The following is a 16691-nucleotide window of genomic DNA, read 5'->3' on the forward strand; positions in this document are numbered from 1 at the left end:
AGGGAACCACTAAAAGTAAAGAATTTGTGAATAAGTCCAGTCAAGTATATACCAAGCATGAGTGGTTTTGTAAGAAGGGAGATGAAGGAGTAAATCAATCATTCCTTAAAGCAGAGCAATATGAGGTAGTGGTTTGAATCAGGCTTACAGTTCTTTTTCTGAGTGGGGGAAAAAAAAAAACCAGACACATGGCAGCTAACAAAGAGCTTCTCAAAAAATTAGGGCTGAACATAAGTAAAATAACAATAGTTAGCATTTACGTAACACTTTTGCTAAGTGTTTACATATATATTAATCTCAATTGTGCCTAACAATATCACGGGGTAGATGTGAGTGGTTAAGTATCTGGGGTAGGTTTTAGATTCGGGTCCGATTCCAATTCAGAATCTATTCACTGTGCCAACATGATTCCTTGAGAAGCAAACTCCCTCCCAGCACACAGAAGCCAAATGACCACTTATTAAATATATTGTAGAGGGGGTGCTTTTCTGGGTATTGGTTCAACTAGATGACCAGAGGAGTCCCTTTCATTTTTAAAAATTCTCCCATTGTGTCAACAATGAATGTCAGTCTCCTTGTGTGATAGCATATTTAATTAAAAATAATAACTCACTGGATAAGTTTCTAAAGTTGCATCTAAACCTCATAATGATATTAATATGTCAATAGATTTCTTGTTAGAAGAGGATCTATTTAAGATAAACATTTTACTATACTAAGCTAGTCAAATGTTCTAATTTCTAAGATAATAAAGTGGGTTTTTTTAAAAGTATATTGGAAAAAGGAGAATCAAAGAAAAGGAGAATGACTTGAGTGACCTAATTCTTACTCTGCTTTTTTCCTTCTGCCAAGAATGATCTGTGGACCACAAAGACAAAAATCAATGTGTCTACCCAGAGAATAAAGAGATAATAGCAGCACCTAGTTATTATTAATAAATTCAATTCACCAGAACTATAGAATGTCACCATGGAGTCCTCATAACTGCACAGAAGAGTCAACATTACCTTAATTTTCCAATTAAAAAAAGTAAAGCATTCAAAATCAAAGGTCAATAAGCTTAATTTAAATTCTCATCAAAATTTCATCACAAAGAAAAAATTAATCTCTGCATGATTAGCCCAACTTGAACTAAGTATAGAATATGAAGGGCTTCATTTTTGTCTCCAAAAGAAAATTTTCATATATGAACCACTAACCATTGTTCACAGGCGAGAACTCTGATTTTCCATATATTAGTAAATGTTTAACATTACATGACTATGTGTCAGGCACAGTATTAAGCACAAGTCAAAAAAAAAAAAGCAATTCCTGCCCTCAAGGAGCATAAACTTTAAAGGGGGAAACTGTTAGTCTCTATTACTCCTCCTCTGGATATTAATGAACTCAAAGTTACTATCATTTCAAGGGTAAAGTCAGTTAGGGCATACTACATAAAAGCTAGACTACTTCTCCTCCAAAGCATAATTTACACACCATTTGAAAAACGAGAGAAAGAAAGTGACTTGACTCTTCAACCCTATCCATGTTTTATTCATGTCTTTTTAAAACACTGTCACTCTTCTCCCAACAGAACTCTCTTATAACCACTAAGTGTAGTTAAATAAAACCAACTGATCCAATCTAGCAAGTAGCTCATGTCTCATTTTGCATCTGTATTTTACTAAGATTTGTTATGGTCTTGGTCTAAGTTTTGAGATCTTTTAATGAGGATTTGTGGTCACTATGCACATATTACCTCCACTCTGTCTCACATAATACAATTTACTATATGCTGACTGACTTAACTGGTTGGTTTCAGTTTGGAAGGAAGTGGCTCTAAAAGGCCAGCATTGCATTTGCACAAGTATTAAAATAGTACTAAAACAGTCATTTAAAACATGTCATTTTTCCTTTTATTCTCACTAATTTAGGCAAAAAAAATTCTTTAACTTAATATGCAATATACCTGTCAGATAAATACTCACAGTTCTATGCAAGTTATCAAATCAAATCCAAGGAGACAAGGATCTTTTTCCACCACAGAGCCATGATATAAGGTAATAGTTAAAGGTCTCTCCCTGGGGTCTAGATAGTCTCCAGCACCGGTATGTAACCTATAACTGTAAAAGTATGATTTTAAAAGTGACTAAAAATGCTCCAAGTCTGATGCTCATGTTTATTAACAAAGGGCCACCAGGCCTTCAAGGTAAAGAAAATTTATTACCAAATAATTATTCATAGCAAACCCAATATGAGACTCAAATTACTGCATAAACTACAAAAATTCTAAGGGCAGAAAATAAAAGGAAGTTAATAAAATAAAAATCACGCTTATTTTGCCACAGTACTTCTGGGCCTACTGATAATATCAGCTGAGATGACAGATAACCACACCCTCCCTAGAAAATACTTTTTAGAGCTGGTATTACAGGATACCTGAAATTTAAAAGGACAAAAGTATCAATAGGCAAAAGCCAATCTTTTTTAGCATAGTAGAGAATTATTATGATTTTAAGGACTAGCAATCATAAGACTATCATTTATGAATAGGTATCTAAATTCAAATTTTTCATCCTCATAAGAACATTCCTAGAAGTTATTGTATTAAGAAAGTAAGATAAATGCCGGCAAAAATCAACTGAGATTTAAATTAATAAATTTACATAGAGTAGTATCAAACTCTTTCTATAGAAAATTATCTAGAAATAGGGGTTTTGAGAAAATTTTGATGCTAGCAATATTTTTCACTAAAACACTTGATATGAAATTATGTGTAAAATTATATGGCATTTCTAATATTGAAAATAAATTTTAATTGCATATAATTCAATAAATTAAATAATACTGAAAATTTACTTTTCTAGACTTAACTCTAAAAAATTACCAACTTCCTTTTATCTGGGAAGGGGGGAATGCCTTTTTTTAATCCCCATTGTAAGATCAGCATTTATAGGTTCCATTGATATTTCAAGCCCAAATGATATTCAATCACTAAATTAGTTTGTGAAAATGGAATCACAAGTCTTTTTTAGTCTAAGAAAAATGATTAATTTTTAAAGCAGAAACTAAGGGCCTCAAACTGTGTATTGTACTACAAAATTTCTATGATGCTATGACCCCATTCTCTATCCATTAATAGATAATTTACTGAGTCCTTTTCTCATCCTTCTAGTACTAAAATCAGTAATATAAATATATTGATCAAGCCATTAAATCAAGTCATCCCATCATAATTATCACATGACTGATTCATCTCTTTTTGTATTCATAAATGTTCCTGATTACTAATTGTTCTCACATGCAAGTTTCATCAGAGGTAATAGCATACATCCATTTTATCACATACTACCAAAATGGAATTCCATGATCATAACCATTACAATATCATTTGAAGAATAAGAGATTTAACAGCTAGGTTTTTGCAGCAAGAAACTGTTCACAATCAATGTTAAGTGGCATGGACGACTATAAGATACAATGATTCTTTTTCCAAACCAGTTTTAAGCCTGGTTCATTGTTCATCAGCAGATTTTATGCATGTTCAGATAGTATCAACTCATTAGGCTACTCCTTCCACATGTTTATCATCTAGGTGACATATACTTTTACTATTTGCTATTTCCCATGTAGACTGCTAGAATGAGACTGATCAAGGATTTCAATGAGGTGTCCTGTAGTGTTCTGAAATTTAAGCAACCAATATATTACTTGTAAAATGGGCTATCTAAAAAAATCTATTTGGACTTTATACACAGGATTCATTCAAGAATATTAGCAAGTATCTGTAGTGATTATGTCTTCTACTTTATGCTGCATTTATTTTTATTTAACTGACATAGTCATTTAAAGTTTGCATAGGGCTTTATATACATCAATTTATGAAACTGTTTATCAGATGAGTTCATTAAATAAAATGTCTACAATTTCATTGACAAATTTTGGATGATCTTAACACATACATAGAAACTACCTTATCTGGGAACCTTTATCCTATTTTGCTCCAAAGGTAAATGTTTTGTTTGGTTTTTGTTTTGCAATCAACTCTAGATCATTGATTTATGATTTTGTATTTCCAATATTTCAATCAATTGGTTGTTTGAAGCAACTGGAAAAACTTAACAACATTCATCTTTTACTCATAAAAATAGAACAGCAGTTTCAACATTCCAAAATTAAATGATAAAAGTGACCCACAGGCTATACTATCTTTTACAATAATAAGAAAGCTAGAGTAGAATAAGAGCAAAATAGACTTGGATTCAAGAACGGTCTCATTTACTGAGGGTCATCTTAATGACATTTAATAGTAATTTCATATTCCTTTCATGGCTTTCACACAATAAAGTGGTACCCCATACCATTTTAAAAGTCTGAGCCAATGCAGAGATATAATGACCCTCCCCCCCAAAAAAATCTCACTGATCTTGAGTCTCTTTTCTCAGTCTTCTCAATATTTTCAAGTTCAATATTTAAAAAATTAAACTTAATCATTATATTAATATAAAAGCAAAGACTTTAAAAAATTTTCAGGTAAAATATTACATGTTCCGTGTTAATATGTTCTCATCAATATCCAATCCAGCAAGCACCTCAATGGATTCATGATATTTTAGCCTCCATAACAGCTTACAATTGGCACATCCCAAATCTGCAACCTACAATAAAATGGAAAAGACAATCATATATTATCTCAAAGGTATTTTTATTAGATATTTTATACAAAAATATATTCAAGCATGAATTAAGTAGATTCCAGGAAATGAGAACAGAATATAATAATGACCTGGAAAAGCAGCATGACATAAAGGATAGGGTTACATTTAGAGCCAGATGTGGAAGACAGGTTTCTCTAGTTCTGACATGATACCAACTATGTGACAATAGGCAATTCACTTAACTTCTGAGTTCTTAACAACTAACTAAATCCATCAGTTACTCCCTCATTGAAGCATAGCATCACACTCCTAAGAAAAAATAAATACTATACTTTACTAAACTATAAATACTATAAACACAATGATGTCAATTAATTTTTAAACAAAGTAAAAAAAGTAATAGCATATGGGGAAGCTAGGTTGTATAGTGGTTAGAGCACTGGCCCTGGGGTCAGGAGGACCTGAGTTCAAATCCAAGCTCAGACACTTAACTAGTTGTGTGACCTTGGGCAAGTCATTTCACCCAATTGCCTTGCCAAAAAAATAGCATAAAGTTTTTTTTAATTTCAATGCATGTCTCAGGTGTTATAGAAAGCATATTATATTGACCCAGAAATACCACTATTGGGTCTATACCCTGAAGAGATGAGGAAAAAGGGTAAAAACATTACTTGTACAAAAATATTTATAGCAGCCCTGTTTGTGGTGGCAAAGAATTGGAAATCCAGTAAATGTCCTTCCATTGGGGAATGGCTTAGCAAACTGTGGTATATGTATGTCATGGAACACTATTGTTCTATTAGAAACAAGGAGGGACGGGATTTCAGGGAAACCTGGAGGGATTTGCATGAACTGATGCTGAATGAGATGAGCAGAACCAGAAAAACACTGTACACCCTAACAGCAACATGGGAGTGATGTTCAACCTTGAAGGACTTGCTCATTCCATCAGTGCAACAATCGGGAATAATTTTGGGCTGTCTGCAAAGGAGAGAACCATGTGTACCCAGATAAGGAGCTGTGGAGTTTGAACAAAGTGCAAGGACTATTCCCTTTAATTTAGGGGGAAAAAAAAAAAAACAGACAGCTTATTGTATGATCTTGTTACCTCTTAGACTGCTCTTCTCTTTAACGATATGATTTCTCTCTCATCACACCCAATTTGGAACAAGGTACAACATGGAAACAAAGTAAAGACTGACAGAGTGCTTTCTGTGGGGGGGGGGGAAGAAAGATGGGGGGGAATGTAAAACTCAAATAATATCTTTAATAAAAATAAATTTTAAAAAAAAAAGAAAGCATATTATAGATGAAGGACCAAGATGGCGGAGAGAAGACAGGCACAGTTCTAAAGTCTACTGATCTCTTCCCCTTCTATCACATGAAACTAACCTCTTAAAAGAAATCCGACCCACAAAACCCAGAAAGAAAAGCCAGGAGAAATAACATCTACCTCAGGATTTGTCTCCGGCAGCAGCTTTGGCTGAATTTGGGCAGGTGAGTCTGGGCTCAAAGGGAGGATCAGCCCCGGATCAACCAGATTAACAGTTGAATTGGAACCGGGAGTCTGAGAGCTGGACCTGCTGGACAGGGTGGGGCTGGGTCAGCGGGGGAGCTGAGGCGCTGGTGTTGGTGCTGTCCCCCTGGAACTTGGGGACAGGGCTGGAGGGAGAGTTCTGGTGCAGGAGAACTGAGGACACCATCCTGGGCTCCTCTGGTCCCATTACAACTCAGACTTCTTCCCTTACAAATGCAAACTACTTCTGCCTCAGGCCCAGGTGTGTGAGCAGAAGAACCAGGCCAGCTGAGGAATGACCTCAGGCCAGGGTAAAGCCCATCATTGATTGAAGGCAAAAGAATTCATTAGCTCCAACTCCTCCCTTTAAGCAAAGAGAGAAGGCCTCAGCCAAGGTCACAGACACTCCAGAGAAAGCAACCAGCACCTCCTACTGGCCAGCCAGAGAAATTGCACTCAGGGAGTAAAGCCTTTAGCGATCCCAAGCCCCTATGAACCAGCCCCTCCAAAACTCGGGTCTTAGCAAAATGAAGGAGGGGTCAGCAGAAAGGTGGATCCATAGAAAAATTCTTGGAAGGGAAAGACCCTAACTCAGAGAGGCCTAGAACCTCTGAGGAGAATACTATCTGGTCTTCAGCACAGAAAGACTTCCTTGAAGAAATAAGGAAGGAGCTTAAAAATTTGGGAGAGACGATTAATACCTTGCAACAAGAAAAAACCTTAGAAAGTACAATTGGACAAATACAAAAGGAGAATAAATCTCTCAGATCAACAACTGGACAATTACAAAATGAGAATAATTCTCTCAGATCTTCAAATGGGCAAATGCAAAAAGAAATTAATTCTCTCAAAACCTCAAGTGGTCAAATGGAAAGCTAAATTCAAAAGTAGAATTGACCAACTGGAAAAGGAGTTGCAAAAGATTAATGAAGAAAACTCCTCCCCCCTAAAAAGAATGGAGTCTACAGAAACTAATGACTCCATAAGACAGCAAGAGTCAGTTAAACAAAATCAAAAAATAGAAAAAATAGAAGCAAATGTAAAATACCTCATCAACAAAACCACTGATCTTGAGAATAGATCAAGGAGGGGCAACCTGAAAATTATAGGACTTCCTGAAAACATTGAAGAAAAAAAAAGCCTGGACTTAATATTACAGGATCTAGTGATGGAAAACTGCCCTGATATCATGGAATCGGAGGGCAAAGTAGTTATTGAAAGAGTATATCAATCCCCACCAGAAAAAGATCCTAAAATGAAAACAAGGAATGTTGTGGCCAAACTCCAGAACTATCAGATAAAAGAGAAAATCCTGCAAGCAGCCAGAAAGAAACAATTTAAATATCAAGGAGCCACAGTAAAGGATCACACAGGACCTGGCTGCATCAACATTAAGGGATCACAGGGCCTGGAATGAGACATTTAAATGAGCAAGCCAGCTTGCAATGCAGCCAAGAATCTACTTTCCCACCAAGCTGAGCCTTCTCTTCCAGGGAAAAAAGATTGACATTTAATGAAATGGAAGAAATCCAAAAATTTCTAATGAAAAGACCAGAGCTAAACAGAAAATTTGGACATCAAACAGAAGGTTGAAAAGACACATGAAAAGGTAAAAAAAAAAAAAGGGGGGGGTGGTAAAAGGAAAAAAGAATGCAATCCAGTAAGTTGAAACTGGCTATATCCCAGCATGGGGGAAAAAAGATTCTCATAAATCTTGAAAATTGTAACTCTAACAGAGATAATATACCTAGCCAGAAATGATGGACATTCATGCCCTATCCATGAGACTGCTATCTAAGAGATGTAACTGGCTTTAACCCCACTTGGGAGAAAGACCCTAATAACTCTCAGGAATTTTGACTCTATTCAATAGAATATACTGAACTAGAAGGGACAGACATTCAGACTCAGAATCTTTTTGAAAACAATTATAAAACACTTCTCCCACAAATTAAATCAGATTTAAATAACTGGGCAAATATCAACTGCTCATGGATAGATAGAGCTAATATAATAAAAATGACAATTCTACCAAAACTAAACTATCTGTTTAGTGCCCTACCAATCAAAATTCCAAAAGATTACTTTAATGAGTTAGAAAAAAATTGTAAGTAAATTCATATGGAGAAATAAAAAGTCAAGAATTGCCAGGAGCTTAATGAAAAAAAGTGCAAAAGAAGGTGGCTTAGCCCTATCTGATCTAAAATTATATTATAAAGCATCAGTCATCAAAACTGTTTGGTATTGGCTAAGAAATAGAGTGCTGGACCAGTGGAACAGACTAGGTGTAAAAGCAGGAGATGATTATAGTAATCTGCTGTTTGATAAAAAGCTCCCTCTTTGATAAAAACTGCTGGGATAATTGGAAATTAGTATGAAAGAAACTTAGATTAGACCAACACCTCACACCCTTTACCAAGATAAGATCCAAATGGTTACAGGACTTAGACATAAAAAACTATACTATAAGCAAATTAGAAGATCAAGGACTAGTTTACCTGTCAGATCTATGGAAAGGGAAGCAGTTTATGACTAAGGAAGAGTTGGAGAACATCATCAAAAACCAATTAGATGATTTCGATTACATTAAATTAAAAAGCTTTTGCATAGATAAAACCAATGTAACCAAGATCAAAAGAAATGTAGTAAATTGGGAAGCAATCTTTACAACTAATGATTCTGACAAAGGACTCATTTATAAAATATACAGAGAACTGAGTCATATTTTTAAAACAAAAAGCCATTCCCCAATTGACAAATGGTCAAAGGATATGCAAAGGCAATTTACAGATGAGATCAAAGCAATCCATAGCCATATGAAAAAATGCTCTAAATCATTAATTAGAGAAATGCAAATTAAAGCTTCTCTGAGGTACCACCTCTCAGATTGGCCAATATGACCAGGAAGGATAATGATCATTGTTGGAAGGGTTATGGGAAATCTGGGACACTATACACTGTTGGTGGAGCTGTGAACTCATCCAACCCTTCTGGAGAGCTATTTGGAACTATGCTCAAAGGGCAACAGAAATGTGCATACCCTTTGACCCAGCAATACCACTACTGGGTCTAAACCCTGAAGAGATGATGAAAAAGGGTAAAAACATTACTTGTACAAAAATATTTATAGCAGCCCCATTTGTGGTGGCAAAGAATTAGAAATCAAGTAAGTGTCTTTCAATTAGGGAATGGCTTAGCAAACTGTGGTATATGTATGTGATGGAACACCATTGTTCTATTAGAAACCAGGAGGGATGGGAATTGAGGGAAGCCTGGAGGGATTTGAATGAACTGATGCTGAGTGAGATGAACAGAACCAGAAAAACACTGTATACCCTAACAGCAACATGGGAGTGATGTTCAACCTTGAAGGACTCACTCATTCCATCAGTGCCAACAATCAGGGACAATTTGGGGCTGTCTGCAAAGGAGAGTGCAATCTGTATCCAGATAAGGAGCTGTGGAGTATGAACAAAGTTCAAGGGCTATTCCCTTTAATTTAGAAAAAAAACAGATATCTTTTTGTCTGATCTTGTTACCTCTTAGACTTCTTTTCTCTTCTTTAAGAATATGATTTCTCTCTCATCACACCCAATTTGGATCAAGGTACAACATGGAAACAAAGTAAAGGCTGACAGATTGCTTTCCGTGGGGGGGGGGGGGGGGGGGAGTAAGATTGGGGAGAAAAATTGTAAAACTCAAATATCTTTAATAAAAATTAATTAAAAAAAGAAAGCATATAGAATAGATGACATAACAACAAAAAGAACTTAACAGTAGAATAACTGGTTTGAATCTTTTTATAAACAGAATGAATTATCAATGTTTTACATATTTTTATTATTTGGTATTCTGTAAATTAGAGAAGTAAATATCTAAGTAGTTTTTTAAGTAGAAACTTATTCTTCTATTATAAAAATACTAACAGCCTCATAATAATGACTTTTGCTAGTCTTTAGAAACATTTAAAGGAATGCCAATCAGTCAAATCCTAAGAGTCAGAATCAACTGATCAAAACCTAACCCCCAAAATGTCTTCCAACCACACTAAAACCTAGAACATTAAAGAAATCTGACTGTTTCTTTCAAAGATGAAATACAATTCTGTCAATCACTGTAGTATACCTATTATCCTCTCATCTCCTTTATCTGGAATAAGGCATACACTCACAGAAGCTTCCACATAGTTGGTTTTTTCCCACAAGATACAGATGGTTAGGAGTATGAATTCAGGAGCAAGACAAAGATCCTAAACTCCACATCATAATTCCATACTCTTTGATGATACCTAAAAGCTCTAACATTTAAGATACTGATAGCTTTTAAAATACTAACTTTAGAATAAAATCCTAGGAAAAGATAACCACACTGATGACTTATCACCTCTCACTCACTTCTCACCTCACCAACTGACTAAATTTGATTTTCATGCTCATCTTTCTTCACCTCATTGTTGGTATTCCTTTCCCCAATACTCATGAACATTGCTTTCTCCTGGTTCTCTTCTTACCTAACTATGCCTAAGTCTTCTTTGCTGGATCATCATATAACTTCCACTCCCTTTTTAGGCATTACTAAGGTTTTCTTGTTCACTCAAATAGAGTGAACTTTTATCTCTGTCAAACTCAAATAGAAACTCAGGCCACTAAAATAGCCACGATTTCCAGAGGCTGCATACTGACTTTATTTTAAAATGTAATATTACCCATGTCTTACATTTTTCTTTGTTAATAATTTCCCAATTACATTTTAATCTGATTCAAGACTTTTTTCCATTCTCAATACTCTCTCTCGGGGGTGGGGGGAGAGGAGAGGAGTGTCTCATTAGTCCATCTTTTTGCAAATGAATTCCAAATCTATATGTACAATCTAGTGTCCCATAGGTATCTCAACTATATCATGTCCAAAACTGAACTCCTCTTTCCACTCCTCCCCCTTTTTTTCCCCCTCTCTTCCTAATTTCCCTAATTATGTCAAGGACATTGACATTCTTCTAGGAATTCAGGTTCTAAAATTAGGAATCATCCTTGATTCTTCCCTCTATGTCATACCCCCAATAAGGAGCTAAGTCTTATTGATTTTAGACTAGCAAACATCTTTTCCATTCCTCTCCTTTTTTTTTTGCACTCATGCAAATACCACCCTAATTCAAGATCTTTGTGAAAGGCTACTGCAACTCCTCTTCCCTCGCTCCTCAACCATGTTTGCTCTTTAGAATATGTATCATAATATATCAAGAGGTCTTTGGTCTAATAGGAGAAAACTGTATTATTTTTAATGATCAATCCTGAAACAAAGTCCAGCACTAAGATCTTTTTAAAAATCAAATTATCAAAGGCTTAATTAGTTTACAGGGAAATGCCTAATTAGACTAGAAGAACTTTTTCCTAAAAAAAAAAAGAAATTGAAATTTAAAAGATTTTAATTAATACATTTAACATAAGTATTTCACAAGTTTACCTTTAACCAAGATGGAAGCAGAGCCCTTGGAAAGAGATGTTAAAGAGCAAAAACACCATTATAGGAAAAAAGACCCTCCAGTGTATTGAAAATTTAAATAACTTTCAAGCAGTTCTATTTCATCAAGCAAAATGCTGACTGAACTTTCACCAGAAACCTGCAACTATGTTTTATCTTGTTGCAGAATTTTGATGTTTGGGAAAATTATTAAATACAAAGTAAAAAATGACTTGAGAGATTCTAAGAGATAAAAGAAATTTTTGTTCCTTTGGATTTTCTTCCTCTAATAGAGAAAATAAATTTAGAATTAAAATTCAATTAATATATTTTATTTTCAGGCTGCACCCAAAATGCAGAGTACAGTATTTTTCTTCTATACCCCCATCATTTTCTTGGTTGCATTATTAAAATAGCCCCCAATTGGTTTCTCTGCTTCCAGTCTCTCCCCTCTACAATTCATGGTCTAGAAAACTGACAAATTTATAATACTCCTGAACCATGTCATTTCCCTGCTTAAGAATCCTAGATGGCTCCCAAACATCTCTAGGATGAAACACAAACTTCTCTGTGGCATTTAAGTCCTTTACAATCTGACTCCAGTCCATCCAACAATGTTCCCTTCCGTACACTATATATTCTAGCTAAACTAACTTACTTGCTATCTCACTTTCTCTCTCACACACACACACACACCCCATGTTCCCTTCCTGCCTTTGCAAAAGCTCCCCTTTGCCTTAGGGTTCTTCCATCCCCTCTAGCTCTTAGAATTCCGGGATTCCTTAAAACCTTAGTTGTTACCACTTTCTGTACGAGGTCTTTTTTCTTATCCCCCCAGATTAATATTCTCATCCTGTCCCTTAAAAATTACTAGATATATACTTTGCATTTCTAATCTGTAGCCATGTGGCTTTGCCCCAGTAGAATGTAAGCTCCTCAAAGAGAAGGACTATTTTATTATTGCATTCCCACAACTAGTACAGTTCCTGATAAATAGCAGACACAGAATCAATGCTTGCTGAAATGAATTAATGTAACTGAGAATGCAAGTAAAAGGATGGAAAGGTAGGTGAGAAACACCTAGCTTCCTCAAGAAAGAGGACAAGGAGCTTTTCAATGAACAGAGAAATGGGCAAAAGAGGAAAAAAGGTCAGTCACCCATCATGCATACCACACACAGAGATCCTAAGACATGAATACTACTCTAATCTAAGATGCCTATTGAAAATTCTGTTTATTATGAATGAATGCACCTATCAGGTCTATACTCTTTGTAAGCACAACTCCATTTCAACACAAAGATAGATGACTGAAATTTTAGTATAGCATTTGATCAAGTGCAACAGACCCTAATTCATGACAACACTTTATCAAATACGTAAAGCAATTCTAAATGCCATTAAGTGAAAATCTATTTTTTTAATAATGGATAATGGTTAATTCAGTTTAATAGGCCTACCTTTCCTAAATACAAAAATCAAGTTCATTAAATTTTAGCCAAACACTAAAATGTTGAAACTGCAATACACTCAACTCAAAACTTTTTTATGCACCTTTATTCCAAGTGCTATGCTAGAAGAATTGGAAATTAAGTGAATGTCCATCAACTGGGGAATAGATGAACAAATTGTGGTATATGTATGTTATGGAACACTATTATTCTATTAGAAACCAGGAGTGATGGGAATTCAGGGAAGCCTGGAAGGATTTGCATGAACTGATGCTGAGGGAGATGATCAGAACCAGATCAACCTTAATGGGCTTGCTCATTCCATCAGTGAAACAAACAGGCACAATTTTGGGGTATTTGTGATGGAGAATAACATCTGTATCCAGAAAAAGAATTGTGGAGTTTGAACAAAGACCAAAGACTATATTTTTTTCCTTCTAAATATGATTTCTCTCTCATCACATTCAACTTAAATCAATGTAAACCATGGAAACAATGTAAAGACTAACAGACTGCCTTCTGGGGGGGAGGGTAGGGGAAAAATTCTAAAATTCAAAATAAATAAATAACAACTGTGCTATACTAGGCCGAAGTGATGAAAGGACAGGGGGGAAAAAATTCAGGGAAATATTAACAGGCTTTTTGATTTCCTCTGCAACCATTTTAAGAAATGTCTAAAGAAAGCTTTCTTTATGTTTGTACATACTGAAAACAATGAAGTAACAACCAACCTTCTGAGGTTTGTGTTTCCGTACAAAATCTAATACAAACTTATGCCGCTGTTCAGATAATGAAGGTATGAATTTAATATTCTCCTTTACTTGAAGTCCTTGACCGACTGAATCAACCATAACGATTCTCTAAAAATAAAAAGACAAAGTTTCTCTAAACATCCAATTTTTAAACCTCTCCCTAGATGACTAATTATAATGATTAAAAAAAGAATTCTTAAGAACCCAGCTAAATTTATCTTCAATATATCATTATTGGAAAGGTATCTGAAAAATCACAGACCATTTTAAATACACCTTATATTGTATTACACTTTCTCAACTAAAATATAATTGAAATCACATGGGAAAAATTTCTGGATTTAAAATTAGAAGAAATAGGTTCAAATCCTGGCTCTACTCTTCATGAGCTATGTAAGCTTAAGAGTTTTATGTAAATTCTTTGGATCTCATTTTTTCAAAGCAAAAAAAAAAAGTGCTCAACATTTTTAAAAGTTCCTTCTAAAACAACTTCCTAGTGTCTTACATTCTGAAAGATTTTTTTTCCTGGTACAAAAACCCTAAAATAACATAATTAACGTATTGATAAGTACTAATTCGGGGCGGTTAGGTGGCACACTGGATAAAGCACCAGCCCTGGAGTCAGGAGTACCTGGGTTCAAATCCGGTCTCAGACACTTACTTAATAATGACCTAACTGTGTGGCCTTGGGCAAGCCACTTAACCCCATTTGCCTTGGAAAAAAACCTAAAAAAGAAAAAAATATATATATATACACACACATATATGAAGTATTAATTCTATCATTCTCTTTTATAAATATTTGTGTATGCATATGAATATTCTTATGTATTTGTACATGTGTGTCTATATTTCACCGTGTCAAAGAATATGGTGAAATATTTTACAAATTTCTTAAAATTCAATTTGTTGATGTACTAATTTGTAACTATTTTATCAGCCTAGACAATTCAGATTTTGTGAATTACGTGTCATGCTTACAAGCATATGAGCAAAATAAGATAATTTTACCAACAATGATAGATTTTGCTGGAATTCTGCTTACCATAGAAATTCATATCAAGTTCAATATTTTATCTAAATATGCTCTCCTTTTGATCAAGAAATAAGAGAATGCTATGGCAATGACAATACTTTGTAATTTATGATGTTTAATTTAGGTTTATCAAACATTGAATAAAAACTCAATTTTCTGTCTCTGGGAGGAAATGCAAATTTTAAGCATTTGCCTAGGACAACTCCCAAGTTCTCAAGTTTACATTAGACATTTCTTTAAGGTTTTTTTGCAAGGCAATAGGGTTAAGTGGCTTGCCCAAGGCCACACAGCTAGGTCATTATTAAGTGTCTGAGACCGGATTTGAACCCAGGTACTCCTGACACCAAGGCCGGGGCTCTATCCACCGTGCCACCTAGCCGCCCCGACATTAGACGTTCTTAAAAAAAAAAAAAAACTTCCCTTTGCATCAACCCACCGACTTAACCCAGTAACTTCTGCCCCCTGACATCGCTCCTCTAGCTTATGGAGCGATTTTTTTACAGCTACTGGTAATGGCGCGAGTGGGGTCCTCCCGCTGCCCTCCTCCTGGAACCTCTCCAGGCTTCGGGCGGGCCTGCCTCTCCCCCCATTCACCTTAGAGGTCCACGCACAAGGAAGGGGGCCGCAGGCCTCTCTTGCCCACAGCTCCCCCCGTCAGACCCGGAGGCTTCCCGATGCCCGGCGGATGACCCGCGGCCTCTCCCGGACAGGACCTCGAGAGGAGGACGCTCGCTCAGCCTCGCCGGTGCCCGCCACCACCCACTTCCGGTTTCCTGCCTCCTCCGCCCCTGCTTCCGGTCTGGCGGCCACGTGATTTGTCCCGGTGGGAAGGTGTAGCGGGCGAAGTCCCGCCCCGGCTGCACGAGGATCCCGCGCCCGTGGGCCCGGAGGCGGGCCCAGGGGGCGGGCCCCGCGGGCTCCCACGTGCTCCTCCGCTAGGAGCGGCTGGGCCTAGCCCGGGTTCAACCACGCGCCAGGCTAAGAGAGGGGAAAAGCTGAAGCCGCGCCCTCCGCGGAGGCGCAGGCGCACTGAGATCTGGGGATGCCCGCGGGGGACAAGGGGGGCCTTGCCCCTCCTCCTCCCAGAAGACTTCTCGCTGGAGGGGGAAGCGTGACCAGCCCAAGTGGAGCCGATTGAGGGGGTCGGGATGGCTGGAGACGGCCCCCAAGAGTTAGGGAGGGAAAATAAAAACAGGCTGAAATCAAAAGCAGCCAAAGTGAAAAGGGTCTGGAATTTGGTTTTTTCAAATTGTAGTGACTCTATTGATAAAGGCCTAAGGCATCTGAGAAAAGGACAAAAGAAAGGGAGGAAGAGGGGCGGCTAGGAGTCAATGCCCCAGACACTTAATGCCCTAGCTGTGTGGCCTTGGGCACGCCACTTAACCCCGTTTGCCTTGCAAAAAAAAAAAAACTAAAAAAAAAGGCAGGAAGGGACCACAGATACACAGGACAGCTTTGAAAGTTTTATTCTGTGGGGATGATGTTCAGCTTTGATGGACTCGCTCATTCCATCAGTGCCAACAACCAGGGATAATTTTGGTCCTTCTGCTATGGAGAATACTATCTGTATCCAGAGAAAGAGCCGCGGAATTTCAACAAAGTTCAAGAACTGTTCCCTTTAATTTAGAAAAAAAAAAAGGGGATATCTTATTGTCTGATCTTGTTACCTCTTAGACTTCTTGTTTCTTCCTTAAGGATATGATTTCTCTCTCATCACACTCAATTTGGATCAATGTACAACATGGAAACAAAGTAAAGACTGACAGATTGCTTTCCATGGGGGGGGTAAGATTCGGGGTAAAATTGCAAAATCAAAATCTTTAATTAAAAAATGTTTCATTTT

General features: G+C 36.6%; 1 protein-coding gene across 2 annotated transcripts in view; it reads right to left on the reverse strand.

Annotated features, from left to right (window-relative positions):
* The window catches only part of HENMT1 (HEN methyltransferase 1), a 35896-nt gene extending 20043 nt beyond the window's left edge, over positions 1-15853 (reverse strand). Inside the window, exons 1-4 of one of the 2 annotated variants that reach the window (XM_074188312.1) lie at positions 15443-15853; positions 13792-13920; positions 4525-4637; positions 1968-2096 (exon numbers count right to left, since the gene is read on the reverse strand). In XM_074188312.1, the coding sequence (XP_074044413.1) occupies positions 1968-2096; positions 4525-4637; positions 13792-13911 (362 nt within the window). In that variant the 5' untranslated portion in view covers positions 13912-13920; positions 15443-15853. Of the gene's footprint in view, positions 1-1967; positions 2103-4524; positions 4638-13791; positions 13921-15442 lie in introns of both variants that reach the window. The other variant, XM_074188311.1, reaches the window with a different exon arrangement.
* Positions 15854-16691: the final 838 nt, after the last annotated feature.

The sequence above is a fragment of the Macrotis lagotis genome, chromosome 5 (genome assembly GCF_037893015.1).
Source record: "Macrotis lagotis isolate mMagLag1 chromosome 5, bilby.v1.9.chrom.fasta, whole genome shotgun sequence".
Taxonomy (NCBI): Eukaryota; Metazoa; Chordata; class Mammalia; order Peramelemorphia; family Peramelidae; genus Macrotis; species Macrotis lagotis.